The 15,326-nt window shown below is 36.8% G+C and overlaps 1 protein-coding gene across 4 annotated transcripts in view; it reads right to left on the bottom strand.

Annotated features, from left to right (window-relative positions):
* Positions 1-15,326, bottom strand: part of NKAIN2 (sodium/potassium transporting ATPase interacting 2) — a 968,314-nt gene that overhangs the window by 158,862 nt on the left and 794,126 nt on the right. For all 4 annotated transcript variants that reach the window (XM_078054784.1, XM_078054785.1, XM_078054783.1 and 1 more), the window contains one exon: positions 8,505-8,705. In XM_078054784.1, coding sequence (XP_077910910.1) covers positions 8,505-8,705 — 201 coding nt within the window. The remainder of the gene's footprint in view (positions 1-8,504; positions 8,706-15,326) is intronic.

Raw genomic sequence — 15,326 nt, forward strand, 5'->3', positions numbered from 1 at the left:
GGAAGATCCTGAGCTAAGGAGAAAATAAATAACACCACCTTCATTGTTTTCAGGCAATTTCTTAAGAATGATCTCATTTAGTTCATGATTACAAAATAGTTTATTATACAGCTGGGTGTAAGATTTAAGGATTGTTACTCCCAGACTGTGAATATTTTACCTGATATTTCTGCTTTGCATGCAGGGTATACCAGAGAATATTAAAAGCAAAAAAGTCTTAGACTTAATCTGATTTTAGAGGCTATTCAAGTTCTTGCACTCTGCTTATTCACGGACTCACAGAACTATTCCCCAGTTTACAAGGGCACCTTTCAGAAATAAAGCAAAATACAATAAAGACCATGATAACTGATTACTCAGGGTTTATTTATTTATTTTTTTACCAAAACTTGATTGATAACTGTGGATAAGACATCAGGGTGCTATCCTTTGAGTGACAGTGTCAAAATGGCTTTATTATTGTCTAGAGGAACTGAGAGTAGATTAGAAAGTTAAAAATGTGCCCATTTCAGAAGTATCAATACATCTTGATTATTTCTTACTATTTAGGAATAAGCCCAGTCCAGGTTCTAAAATTAATTTGTGGAATGTTGTTTATATGTTTCGCAGCCCTCAGCTGTGCCAAGAAATGTCCTTTCCTGCCTATTTACTATTTACTGCCTTCATTCTCAGATTTCAGTAACTCTGTCATTGGCAAAATCCCTTGTTTGCAATTGCGATTTGGTTCTTCTTCCTGTATTTTTGTGAGTATTTGTATAAACTATTTTGATGTTACAGAAAGACAAATCACATTTATTTCATTTCTTGGGTTACCACCTTTGACAAGTGGGTCTATGTATCTGAGTACCCAGGAGAGCTAGAGTTGGAGCAGCATGTAAAACATTCGAAGCCAAGCAGCAAAGCTGTTGACCATCCTAGGAGCTAGGAAAGAAACCGAGTGCCTGTTATTCTGTCCATTTCCGTCACAGGCAGCAAGCAATTCTGTCCTCAGAAGAAAACTGTTGTAGAGTCATGGACACTGGACTAGGAATTAGAAGACTCAGTTTTCAGTTTGGGCTCCACACTAACTCACTCTTTGGTGTGGAGGTATGGCAGACACATTGTAGGTTCACAGATTCGGTACTTGATCACAGGGTAGACCCTGCAGTACTTGGAAGGGAAATGACTCTCAAGTCATTTCCAGGAACTGATGGAGCAACTGGAGCTGTGGTACCATTTTGGTTTTATGGAATCATTTTATTTTTTGACCAAATACCTTGCATTTCTGAGCAATTCAGGACAATAGAGGGATCAGGGAAGGGGAAGGGAAGAAAGAAAGGGAAGGCACTGATATTTCTGGTGAAAATTTTCAAAAATGACACCCAGCTAGGTCCTAACTTAAGCCTAAAGGGCACAGAATTTCCAGAAGTAGGTTCATGTTTATGGTAATCCTTTAAACAAGTGAGTAAATAATTTCTATTCTCAGCCAGCATTAAGAACCACTGTTTTAGAGTAATTTAATGCTTAAATGCCTTTAAGCATTTCCACTCCCATATATCCTGAAAGAATTTTTAAGAATTAATTTGAAAACTGTGTACATTTGAAATTGATGCTTGATATTTTTCATCATTATTTTTAATTTTTTAAAAAACGCATTTTATTTTTTTAAAGTAATCTCTATACCCAACGTGGGGCTCAAACTCATGACCCTGAGATCAAGAGTCCCATGCTCTACTGACTAAGCCAGTCAGGCACCCCCTCATCATCACTTTAAATAGCTGCAAAAGGGCTATTTATTTTGGCATATTATAAATATTAATATCTTTTAAAGAGACATATTAGTCTTTGAAATCCATCCAATAAAATTTGAATACCACTGTGATTTGAAATTCACCTTCTTTCATTTAAAAACATGCATCCCTAAATGTGAGACAGGAATCCATCAAAATCCTAGAGGAGAACATAGAGAGTAACCTTTTTGACATTGGCCACAGTGACCTCTTTCAAGACATGTCCATTAAGGCAAGGGAAACAAAAGCAAAAATGAACTTTTGGGACCTCGTCAAGATAAAAAGCTTTTGCACAGCAAAGGAAACAGTCAACAAAACTAAAAGGCAACCCACAGAATGGGAGAAGATATTTGCAAATGACATTACAGATAAAGGGCTGGTATCCAAGATCTATAAAGAACCTGTCAAACTCAACACCCAAAAAACAAATAATCCAGTCAAGAAATGGGCAGAAGACATGAACAGACACTTCTCCAAAGAAGATACACAAATGGCTAACAGTCACATGAAAAAATGTTCATCATCATTAGCCATCAGGGAAATCCAAATCAAAATCACAATGAGATACCACCTTACACCAGTTAGAATGGCAAGGAAGGCAGGCAGGAAACAACAAGTGTTGGCGAGGATGTGGAGAAAGGGAAACCCTCTTACACTGTTGGTGGGAATGCAAGCTGGTACAAACACTTCGGAAAATAGTATGGAGGTTCCTCAAGATGTTAAAAATAGAGCTACCCTATGATCCAGCAATTGCATTACTAGGTATTTACCCCAAAGATACAGATGTAGTGAAAAGAAGGGGCGCATGCACTCCAATATTCATAGCAGCAATGTCCACAACAGCCAAACTGTGGAAGGAGCCGAGATGCCCTTCAACAGTCGAATGGATAAGATGTGGTTCATATACACAATGGAATATTACTTAGCCGTCAGAAAGGATGAATACCCACCAGTTGCATTAACATGGATGGAACTGGAGGGGATTATGCTAAGTGAAGTAAGTCAAGCAGAGAGAGACAATTATCATATGGTTTCATTCATATGTGGAACATAAGAAATAGCACAGAAGACCACAGGGGAAGGGAGGGAAAACTGAATGGGAAGAAATCAGAGAGGGAGACAAACCATGAGAGACTCTGGACTCCGGGAACCAAACTGAGGGTTACAAAAGGGGAGGTGGTGGAGGGATGGGGTAACCGGGTGATGGGTATTAAGGAGGGCACATGTGGTGATGAGCACTGGGTGTTATATGCAACTAATGAATTGTTAAACACTACATCAAAAACTAATGATGTACTATATGCTGGTTAATTGAACATAATAAAATAAAATAAATTAAAATAAATATGTTGCAAAAATAAATAAATAAAATAAAAAACATTCATCCCTTCAAAATGAAGCAAGTTCACAACTCAGATTTACTATTTATCACTTTAATAGCAATGTTGTAAGCTACATTAAAATCAGGACCCAAATCTTTGATCACCAAATCTTTGTTTTTGAATATGTCTTTCCAGATTAAAGAAAGCATCAAAGTGCAGTGTGAGCAATAAGCAACTCATTTTCATCCGTGCACCATGCACGCCACCAACATCCAAAGAAATATTCCTGTGCCATTCCCAGTGCAATCCGAGATTAACTTGGATAAAGGCTTTTGAAGTCTTGAAAATTTCTCACCAATGGTATTCCTAGGCAAGTCTTAACAAGCCAAATAGCAAATATATATCATTAACTGGGAATAATTGGAAACATCTGTGGCTCCATCCATGTGAAGGCACATGTTTTAACTTCAAAAATTTTTTTTTACCACAATCTGTTAAACAATGATTTCCATTATTTTATGCACTCTAAAACATACAAAGTTTTCTGGATAGGGAATAGATATGACTGAAGGATGAACTTGACAGTGATCCTGTTTTTAGCTATGAACAGTGCACCAGGTATTAAGGCCTTTTCTAAAGTCATTTATGATGTTCCTGCTAATTTGTATATGGTTTCTAAGCCAATTTTAATAGTTGCAGAAAATAGTAAGCTTATTAACGTTTTTACCAGTATCCTCTGCTGGTATCCTAAAAATATTAATCATCGATCTGCTGTGAACTTAGAAGTGTGTTGGAAGTAAAGGAAATAAAAGAAAACAAAACCCAGCGATTTTGGTTGGAGAGGCTTAGCTTAAATTTAGAGATATTAGTCCTCTGGAGGTAACCAGAAAAAAGAGGGATTACGTACTTGTTTGTTTGTTTTTTCCCATGTATTATTTGAAACTGTAACATATATTTTAAAAATATAAAGTTACTTCAGTACTGCTATAAATATTTTTCCTTAAAGCTTATTTATTTACATTTATTTACATTTCCTTAAAGCTTATTTATTTACATTTCCTTGTAAAACACCCTCCACGTTCCATCCTATTGGTCACAGGAAGTGAGGTATAATGTGTGTCTAAAAACTATGAGGCACACACACCTCCATTCCCCTCACCCACGGCAGACATGGCTAATTAATCATGGCATTCTTTGCCACTGAGGAACTCTGAATTTGGGGGTTTCAGGAATCCATTTCCCACCAGGGATACCATTTCATCTCTGCAGGCTGCAGCCTATTTCCTATCCTTGGTACCAGAGGAAAACTTCGGTCAGCATGTCCATCCTCCCTATTTACTAGCTAAGACCTCTTGGGAAAGGCTTTTAACCCATTTTGCAGCCCTCACAGGACTGTTACACAAATCAAAAGATTTAATTCCTGTGAACACATTTTTGTAAACCAGGCAGTTGCAATCACATGTTTGAAGAAATTGGCTTAATTCTTTTGTAATGCGAACAATACCATCTCTGTAGTTGATCTCCTCCCTGGCTTTTCCCATACATATTTATTTGATCTATTTTGAAAGTGTGGGTTTTTTGTTTTGTTTTGTTTTTTTGTTTGTTGGTTGGTTTTATTAAAGTTGTGCACACCTGTATTCCTTTTGAATGCGATATCTGATACTAACTAGAAGAAAATGCTGCTGAAGGAGGAGAAGGCTAGAAGTCTCACACCTGGCTCATCATTACGGTGTTCTAGCAGTCCTCTCTGCTCGGCTGGAGGCTGTGTGATTAATAGCCCTTCTTCCCAATTATGTGGGTATTATACTCGTCTTCCTTTGGCTGTAGATGGAAGATATCTTATGTATGTGCGATGCAAATGTGGGCTTTGTGAATGCTAATTTCCAAATCAGCTAGGAGTTGATTGGCAGAAAACCGAACAACAGGGCTACAGGATTGCCAGGGGTCAGGAATCTGTGAAAGAAAAGCTGAATGAAGTTGGAGGAAATGAGCTAGAGAGATTTGGAGTGAGTCAAGAGCAGTAGCTGGGCGAGCAGCCCCTTGGGAAAGCAGATCCAAGCGAGATACCCTGGAAGAGAGGGCAGCTTCAAAGACATGTGGAAGCAAGGAGAAGCAGGAGTTTAGCTGACTTTACAGAAAACAAGGTGGAGCTAAGAAGACAACATTAAGCCAGAAATTGCCCAAACAGTATTCTCTGTCTACCATGTCCCCAAAATGTACCTATTTGCACCTGGTTTGTATCCTGAGGAACCTCGCCCTATTTTTGATTGTGACATCGTCAAAGTCAGGGATCCTGTCATTTGTTTCTCAGATGCCAGCAGGCGACAAGCCCTCAGGAAGAGTTCACTGGACCCGACTGAATTGAATGTTGGATTGTCTGGGGGGGGGTTTGCGTAACATGAAAAGGGGAGGGGCAGAGATTCAAGACACCATTTCATCTCTTAATCATGACAACAGAAGTGATCAGAATGACTATAGGAAAATCTAGTTGGAAGGCTTCCAATTAGTAGGCAGAGTAAATTGTTCACAAAAAGTCCCATTTTGGTTTCCATTCTAAAACTCTACTTAAGATATTCTAGGTTTTCTGCACAGCAGATGCTTTCAGCCTTGAGGCTGGCTAGACAACAGCAAGCTCAAAGACAGAAAGGGTTTTGAAAATTCTCCCAGTAACTGGCTTGGGTACACTGCTGCTACCTGACTCTCCGGTGATCCACAGTCAGCACCGCCAAAGAAAAATGCCTCCTGGGCGGAAGAACAGGTGGAAAGGGGAGAAGTAAAGAGACCACATCCTGTGATGGTTTGCTCAAACTATTTCTCTACTCAAATAGGGGCAATGTAGACAGCAGTGAGAGCCAGGAGCTTGAATTATCAGTCACATCTGTTCTTAGGGACCCTCCTTCCCTCTTCCTTGCACTCTAGCCACTTCGCATTTACAGATGATTTTACTTTGGGCAGTATGTCAGCCTCATGGCCATTATGTATTTTTTTTTAAGCAAATACCTGTTTGCCAAAATTTTATGTGGGTATAATAAATCTATGAATATAGTTTATACATACACACATTAATTCAACTAACTCTCTAAAACAGTCATATATAACTATCCATGCACATAAACTATATCCTTACAGCATCCTTGACATACAAGTGGAAGTTTTCCAAAATGTGTGGGTTCAGTAAAACAGGGACTTCCAATGAGGGGATGTTTTATATAAAACCCCTCTCTAACACATTATCTGTCCCCAAATGCCAGAAACGTTTTATTTTTCCTTTGTGAGAATGAATACTTAATCCAAATGGATTTTAAATAATGAAATGACTTTTTCCATCCCATCAAATCTAACTTATTTTTATTTCAAGATAATTAAAATGAACAGTTTTAGAGTTTAAGAGTATTGTAGAAGGGTGTATTTTTTTTTTAAAGATTTTATGTATTTATTTGACAGAGAGAGACACACAGAGAGAGGGAACAGAAGCAGGGGTAGCGGGAGAGGGGGAAGCAGGCTTCCTGCGGAGCAGGGAGCCCAATGAGGGGCTCAATCCCAGGACCTTGGGACCATGACCAGAGCCGAAGGCAGACGCTTAATGACTGAGCCCCCCAGGCGCCCCAGAAGGGTGTATTTGTTAAGAAATGTCTCAGGTTGCACATATTCAAGGGAGATCACTCAATGCTTTAGCCAAAACATAATTCAAATATTGTGGAAATAATTTATGCTGACCTCCCAAAATTTACATTCTCCCTTCTTCTTGGCCATTTTGCGGTTGGGTGGGACTGCGTGACTAGTTCTAGACAATGAACTGTAAACAATGAGCTTCTCTTCCCAAGGAGAAGCATTTTTGTGCCAGTGTAGATACTCCATATCTGTGCTCTCTGGCATGGCAACCCGTGATGACTGAGATGATGGCTTCTCCACCAACCTTGTTTTCTTAGTGACAGTGATTGACAGAACTTTCTACTGATCCATAAGAATAAACCTTTATAGTTTTTAGTCACAATGATTTGTTAATGTTTACTAGCACGGAATACTTAGCCTACTGTAATTTATGTGTGTGTATGTATATGTACATGTGCATGTATATATACATTCTTCATTAAAAAAATCTAGTAACTATCTATTAGTTATATAATCTAATACATATACATTCATATGGTTTTATTAGTTCCAGAAGAATTTTATGTGAACTAATTGATGCCATTCTATCCAGAACATGTTATGTCTTGTTATTTAAGAATTGTGAGTTAACATCACTCCCAAAGTAATTAACTGAAGAAAGACTCAAAAAGCAGATTCCATTTGCATTATTTGTCATTAACAATCTTGAGGCTATGCACAGCGGTTTCAGATCTACATGGAGTCTAAGAAAAATATATGTAGATCTGTACATATAGGATATGTAAGAAATAAATGGAGACATGTATAATAAAGTTGCCTTTATAAGTCCTATAAAATGATGCATTTAGGCTTAGTAAAAGTCCTTCTTGAGAAAGGATGTGTTTATCTCTTTGTCATAGTGATACGACATAATATGTTTTTTAAAAAGATTTATTTATTAGAGAGAGAGAGAGTGCATGAGTCAGGGGAGGAGCAGAGGGAGAGGGAGAGAGAGAGAGAACCCCTAGCAGACTCCCTGCTTAGCAAATAGCCTTACTTGGGGCTCGATCCCATGACCCCAAGATCATGACCTGAGCCGAAATCAAGAGTGGGATGCTCAACCAACTGAGCCACCCAGGCACGCCATAAAATAATATTCTATATAACAGACATATATTACAAATATGTTCTATAAATACTGGATACAAATACAAAGGAATCATTTATAACTCTTACTGCCCCCTGGTAGAGGGAGGGTTCTTTTTCAGTTTAATACTATGATAAATGGAGGCATGATAGTCCTAGAAGTAGAATTTATGAAAAGCTGAATTGTTTTGAAAAAGAGGAGAAATGATAGAAGGTGATGCATTGTACTTTGGGAAAGTCTAGGAAGAAGAATATGAGCAGAGAGGAGAATTCCCAGGGCTAGCAGCACAGACAGAAAGAAGCAATAGGGGGGAAATATCTATTGAAATCTTATAAATTTAGGCATCATAGCATGTTAGTTGTGAAGACTCTCTGATCTTTTTGCAGGAGTCTTTGGAAAGGTCTTATTTACCAAAAGCCAAATGATCAAAATTTGACTGGTTGGATTTCTTACATAAAATGCTGAAGATACCAAAGCCTATTTACTGATTTACTGACTGATGACATTTTACTTTGCCCTGGTTTAACCTAACAAATCCCTATAGAAAGAGGCATTAATTAGAAAAAAGCAAATAGCCACACTTTATCCACAGATTCCATTTGTGTGCACTAAATTTGCATGGAAATAAAACAATTCCAGAAGCACTAGAAGGAGTGGTTGGTGGTCAACACTTACTGCGAGGACAATCTGGAGGGAACTATGAGCCACTTCTATGTACTGGTACTCCAGAAAACACCCTGAGACCGTGATGTAGCGATGGTCTTCTGGGGCCCAGTCTGGTGCAGGTGTCACTGATGTCACCGTACATCCTGGTCCATTCTCCATCCACCAAGATCGGTGCATTGAAATATTAAAAGTCAGGATAAGGTCTGTTTCCTGCAAGAAGGCAATTTATAAGGATGAGAATTACTTTATAAATGTTAGTCAGCTTATTTGGGACTGACTTGGAGTTTTCCAATTGGAAATGTGGGTTTTTCCCCCCCTCCCCTCACCGTATTATGGACAGAAAGGAAGCATCCCAAGTAAAACTATTAGTTCCACTTGAAAGTTATGTACCTATAGATTCCATTTATGAGGTTGCCTGACTACAATAATATAAATAAAAATATTTATTAGTAAAATTATCAATGACTGGCATTAATTGTAGCACTGAAGAGTCCTTACTTGTGGGGACTTAAAATATTACAAAAGGAATGATTTAAACTATTTAATCATGTGAAGTTCATCTTATTTTAAATCAGCTACTTATTCAACCTCAGAATATTTACCTTTTATGCATTTAAATATTAAAGTTGTATTTCAATTTGGCAAAATTTAACATAATGTGACTAAAGCTAAAATTTGTAAGATCTTTACTCAATAAAACATATTACTTGGTCATAATATTTCTTAGGAAATATTAGCAAAATCTTCCAGGGTGGAGATAATAAGTCAACAACTCTTTAGATGAAGTTCAGCATGTTAGGTAATGGGTAGCTATAAATGGAATAGAAGGTAGATTTCTGCACTTAGAGAGCTTATAATCACATACACAAGCATGGAGCTATTAATAGCACAGAGACACATGTTTTCTTCCAGAAAGAGAATGATTAAAAGGAATACAGCAAACACATTCTGTTACACAGCAAGTCAAGAGAAGATGAATCCTAACAGAGAGGGTCAGTGGGAGAAAATGGAATTATTTCATTCTCAGTGGTAGTGCTACAAGATAATAAATACCAAATATCCTCACTCCCAAAACTAGGTGCTGGATTAACTAGGCAGATCCTGCATAGAAAATATCTTAAAAGAGGTTTTGTGACCTTGAACACTCACTCACACCGAATGCCTGAAAGGATTCAGCTGAAGTGGCCAGGGGGTTTGGAGATTGGAAGGATGATTCCTCTGGTATGTGTACCTGATCTCCATGGAGGGAGGGAGTAAATTCTCTTTCTTTCCAGCCTATTGACAAAGGCTTCAAAGTATCTCTTGCAGCCTGGGAGATATAGCAGACTAGTTTCTGGCTCAGGCCCAATAAATCTTAAAAGCAAGCCTATGGGTAGAGCTACCTGCAAATGGCCAAACAAAAAGTGTCTACACTTTTTGATTACATTAATTGGTTTTTGAATGTTGAACCAGTCTTGTATATCTGACATAAATCCCTCTTGGTTGTGGTGTGTAATTCTTTTCGTACATTGTCGGATTCTTTTTGTTAATATTTTGTTGAGGATATTCGCATCTATATTTATAAGAGATATTGATCTGTAGTTTTCTTTTCCTGTAATGTCTGTGTCTGGTTTGGGTATTAGATTAATGCTTGCTTCATGGAATGATTTAGAAAGTTTTCCATCTGCTTCTATCTTCTGGAAGAGGTTGTGGAAAGTTGGCATGATTTCTTAAATGTTTGGTAGATTTACCAGTGAACCCATTTGGATCTGATATTTTCTGTTTTGGAAAGTTATTAATTATTGGTTCAATTTCTTTAATAGATATAGGCCTATTAAAATTGTCTATTTCTTCTTGTGTGAGTTTTGGTAGATTGTGTCTTTGAAGGAATTTGTCTAGGTTAACTAGGTTATTAAATTTGTGGGCATAGAGTTGTTAATAATATTTCTTTATTACCCTTTCAGTGTTCACGGGATCTGTAGTGATGCCCCCTCTTCCATTTCTGATATTAGTAACTTGTGTCTTCTCTAATTTTTTTTCAGCATGGCTAAAGGCTTATCAATTTTATTGATCTTTTTAAAGAACCAGGTTTTTTTTTTTAAGATTTTATTTATTTGACAGAGAGAGACACAGCAAGAGAGGGAACACAAGCAGGGGGAGTGGGAGAGGGGGAAGCAGGCTTCCCACGGAGCAGGGAGCCTGATGCGGGACTCGATCCCAGGACCCGGGGATCATGACCTGAGCCAAAGGCAGACGCTTAATGACTGAGCCACTCAATGACTGAGCCACTCAGGCACCCCTAAAGAACCAGCTTTTGATTTAATTGATTTTCTCCATTGTTTTTCTGTTCTGAATTTTATTTCTGCTCTAATTTTTATTATTTCTTTTCTTTTGGTTTACTTTGGATTTAATTTGCCCTGCTTTTTCCAGTACCTTAAGATAGAAGCTTGGTTATTGATTTTAGATCTTTCTTCTTTTTCTAATATAAGCATTCAAATCTATAAATTTCCTTCTAAACACTGCTTTCACTGCACTGCATAGTTTGATATGTTGTATTTTCATTTAATTTATTAAAAATAAGTTTTAGCTTCTCTTGAGATTTCTTTTTTGATCCATGTGTTATTTAGAAATGTACCTTTAATTACCGAGTATTTGGGGATTTTCCAGTTATCTGTTATTGATTTCTTTACTTTTTTGTGGCATATTTTTCACTATCTTTCTGTACTCTTTCTATCACTAATTCTTTTTAAACTGACCAACGGAACTGTAAAAACTCATTCAATATTAACTTGCACGTGGTCTAACATTTTAGAACCAATCAGTTCCTTTTTTGTCTGTTTTTTCCTGGGGGCCTCTGAACTGGAATCCCACAGTCTTCTGCTCTCATCAGTCTCTATGCAACTGATGCATAAATTTGGACATGGGGCTTCACTTAATATCATCAGTTCTCTCTTATGTGGATCCCCAGTTTCCTGTATTTGACTAAGATGACCTTAACGTTCCCCTCAGTTTGACTAAACAGGTTTCTTCCTGAGTACAGCCCTTGACCTCACTTTCCTTAGAGCATTTTCTTTAGAAAACTTGCAATTATAAATTCTTCCTTTGCTCCTTCAAGATGTAAATTTTCTAAAACTCAGGAATGTCTTTCTCCAAGGCCCTGGAAGCCATTTCTTTGAAATGTAATTGTCAAGAAAGATAGCATCATCATCTCTCAGTCTCTGTGGATGGGTAGAAGCCTAACCCTGAGAAGCAACAATTAACAAACACAGATGGCCTAATCACATTGACGAACCTCCCCCACAATGTCCTTGGGTACTTTTCAATTAGCTCAGCCCAGCATTTACAAATCCTCCCAACTTTTGTTTTAGTGGAATTGATTTTAAGTTCTCTCTCTTGTTGCGACAGTCATAAACAAAATATTTCTTACTGTTTAACTTGGGGTTGAGCTCAGTTCTATACTGACATCTCTCTTCCCTACTACAGCAGTTAAGAAAACCTGTCTTGCCATTTTTAACAATTGTCCAGTGAAATTTTTCTTAACAGCTCTCATGTCTCTTACTAGGTTTTCTCCCTTGTTTCGCAGAGTACAAAATTCACTAGTTTCCTAAGAATAGGTGAATGATGTTAAGCCTTATGTGTTTTCATTCAGCTTTTATATTAATTGATTGATATTTTGGCTGGATATATGCTTCTTGGTTGAAGATGATTTCCTCTCAGAGTGGGTGAATATTTCTCCATTATCTTCTGGTTTCTATTATAACAGTTAAGAAACTTGATACCATTTTGTTTCCTGCAATTTTTTATGTAACCTGTTTTCTTTTTTCTGTTCTCTTACATTATTTTGTTTTCAATAGTGAAATATTTCAAAAACATTGAAAACTGTAGAGGGTATTACAGCAATATCATTATACCCATCACTCAGCCTCATTAAATCTGATGCTATATTTGCTTGCTGCCCTTCTTTTCATAAAATTTTATACATATAAATAATGCTGCCTCTGTATTCCTCCTAAATATTATTTCCCTCTCTCTTTCTCCATAGATAATTACTATCATGATTTTGGATTAATAGTCTCATGAAAGTTTTTTATAGTTTTACTAAATGTTTACATATTCATTAATAACATAAAATATTGTTTTTAGGTTTTAAAATGTGTATAATCACTCATGTGGAATCTAAAAAAACAAAACAAATGAATAAACAAAAAACAAACAAACAGCAGAATCAGACTTGTAAATACAGAGAACTGATGGTTGCCAGAGGGGAGGTGGATGGGTGGGATGGGCAACATGGGTGAAGGGGAGTGGGAGATACAGGCTTCCAGTTATGGAGTGAATAAGTCATGGGAGTAAAAGGCACAGTATAGGGCATATAGTTGGTGATATTCCAATAGCATTGTATGGTGACAGACGGTAGCTACACTTATGGTGAGCATAGCATAATGTGTAGAGATGTTGAATCACTATATCATACCCCTGAAACTAATGTAATGTTGTGTATCAACTATACTCAAATAATACATTTAAAATGAAAAAAATAAAATAAAATGCGTAAAATGTGTGTACCCTCTAACTTATTTTGGTTCCATATGATATTTTTGAAGTTTATATAAATAGAAAATCTTCTTGTAGCTTCAGGTTGTGAAGTTCTATAAGCAGTACTTTGATGGCTTTTTTTTTTTCATTTAGTTTATAGAGCATTTGGAGGGCCTTTCAATCATGAGACTGTTCCTTCCATTCCAGAAAACATTCTTGCATTTTATCTTAAATTGTTACCTCCTCTCTACTTTTTCTGTTACTGTAGAAATTTCTCTTAGTCAGACATTTGACTTCCAGGATTGACCTCTTACTTTCTTATTTTTCTTTCCCATTGTTCATATCTTACATTTCTCTTGACTCCCTTGGAGATTTTCTTTCCCAACTCCTCACAGTGTTATATTGAACTATATATTTTATTTTTAAAATTTTGAATTTTTAAGAGTTAATTATTCTTCTCTAATCACTGCTGCTGTATAGCTAATATTTTTTAATTGTTTCTGGGCTATAACTTTTCTTAGTTTTCTGAATTACTATTTTTTAAAAATTGTGTTTCCCACATTGGTTTTGTTTTATCTGAGTTAATTATTTTTACTAAACAAATAAGTAGATAAATAAGTAAATAATAATAAAATAATTATCAAGCCTCTACTATGTGTCATATGCAACATTCCTGCCTTTGAGTGTTCATCATGCAGTAGCGAAAATGAACAACAAATACATAAATACATAAAAATATCAGTATAGAAATTAACATATGGAGAAAAATAAATTCAAGTAAAGAAACAGGATAACTGAGAATTGAGTCATGGGGGAATGTAATGCTATTTAAATATAATGGTAAAAAAAAAAATCTATTATTTTGTGTTAAAAGAGTCCTGAATGGGGCGCCTGGGTGGTTCAGTGGGTTAAGTGTCTGCCTTGGCTCAGGTCATGATCCCAGGGCTCCCTGCTCAGTGGGGAGTCTGCTTCTCCCTTTGTCCCTCTCCCCTCCCCCTGCTTGTGCTCTCTCTCAAATAAATAAATAAAATATTTTAAAAAGAGATAGAGTCCTGAATAAAGTATAGGAGTGAACAGAGCAAAGATGGGGAAGAGCATTCCCAGCAGAGGGAACAGCTGGTTGGAATGCCCTGAAGATTTTTTGTTACATTTAATTTTGTCTGACTTTCCTGTTGGGAGTCTTTCCTTAAAAGTCTGGAGATCCCTGGTTGTTCTTTCATATCCAAGAGGAGAAAGTAAAGCTTGAGTGGCAGTTATTATGCATTAGTGAGGTAGTCAGCTAGTCACATATGATGACTGGGCAGTGCCTTCCAAATGCTAGATCTGTATGGATCTGTAGGACTTTGTTCTGGGTCTTCTAGCCTACTAATGGCATAGGGTAGGCACCAGACCACAGAATGCTTGGCCTGAACTGGGAAGGAATTGCTGGTTTTGCTACATTGTATGCACTTTTTTTTCCCCCAGTATGCAGCCTTTAAGTTAATCCTCATGTGTTCAGAAATTTAGCCTATACTTGCCGTGTGAAATTTAGCCCATACTTGCCGTGTCTCAAGAGTCTCACTTGTCCAGAGGAGAAGCCTGGCTGTATAAATTAAAGGAAGAACCTGGGGCAGTCTAAATTCTCTTTGAACAGATTATTCAGTCCATTCTCGTTTTCAGTCCTGTGCCCCACACACTCTGGCTACTTCTAAATCCTGACTTTTGAAGGGCTTGATATAGGTCAAATCTGTACATTGGAACTGCTCTTATTGGAACCCTTAAACTTTAGGCTTTTCTACTCTGCTAAGTCACTTGCCAATCCTGCATCTACTTTCTATCTTCTGAAAACTGCTGATACTTCTTGTCCTTTTTCCTCCTCTCCTATTTTCTTTTACTGTTAGTTTATAATTTTTTTATTCTTTAATATTACTATAGAGGAGTTTAGGGATAAAAATGTAAGTAAGTGCATATCTTCAACCAGCAATCATTAACTGGCATTATCTTATATTCTTATATTCTCATATATATACATATATAATCTTATATTCTCATTTATCTTCCTGTAGACATTTAAACAAAGAACTTTGTTTTTGATGTGCATGTGTGTATTCTTTTAACCACAAAATATAAATTTCTTGTTGTAAAACAGACAATAGAAAGGTCTTGAAGTTCCCTTTTAATACAACAGAAATTTCTGTGTGATCTGCTCCACGCATAATCAATAGGTTATTTAATTTCCACATATTTTGTAAGTTTGAGCTCAAAATTATAAGAACTTTTGAGACAAAGAACAAGTCTTGATAGCACAAAATAAGAGAGAAAACTATACCAAATCTT

This window comes from Halichoerus grypus, chromosome 9 (genome assembly GCF_964656455.1).
Source record: "Halichoerus grypus chromosome 9, mHalGry1.hap1.1, whole genome shotgun sequence".
Classification (NCBI taxonomy): domain Eukaryota; kingdom Metazoa; phylum Chordata; class Mammalia; order Carnivora; family Phocidae; genus Halichoerus; species Halichoerus grypus.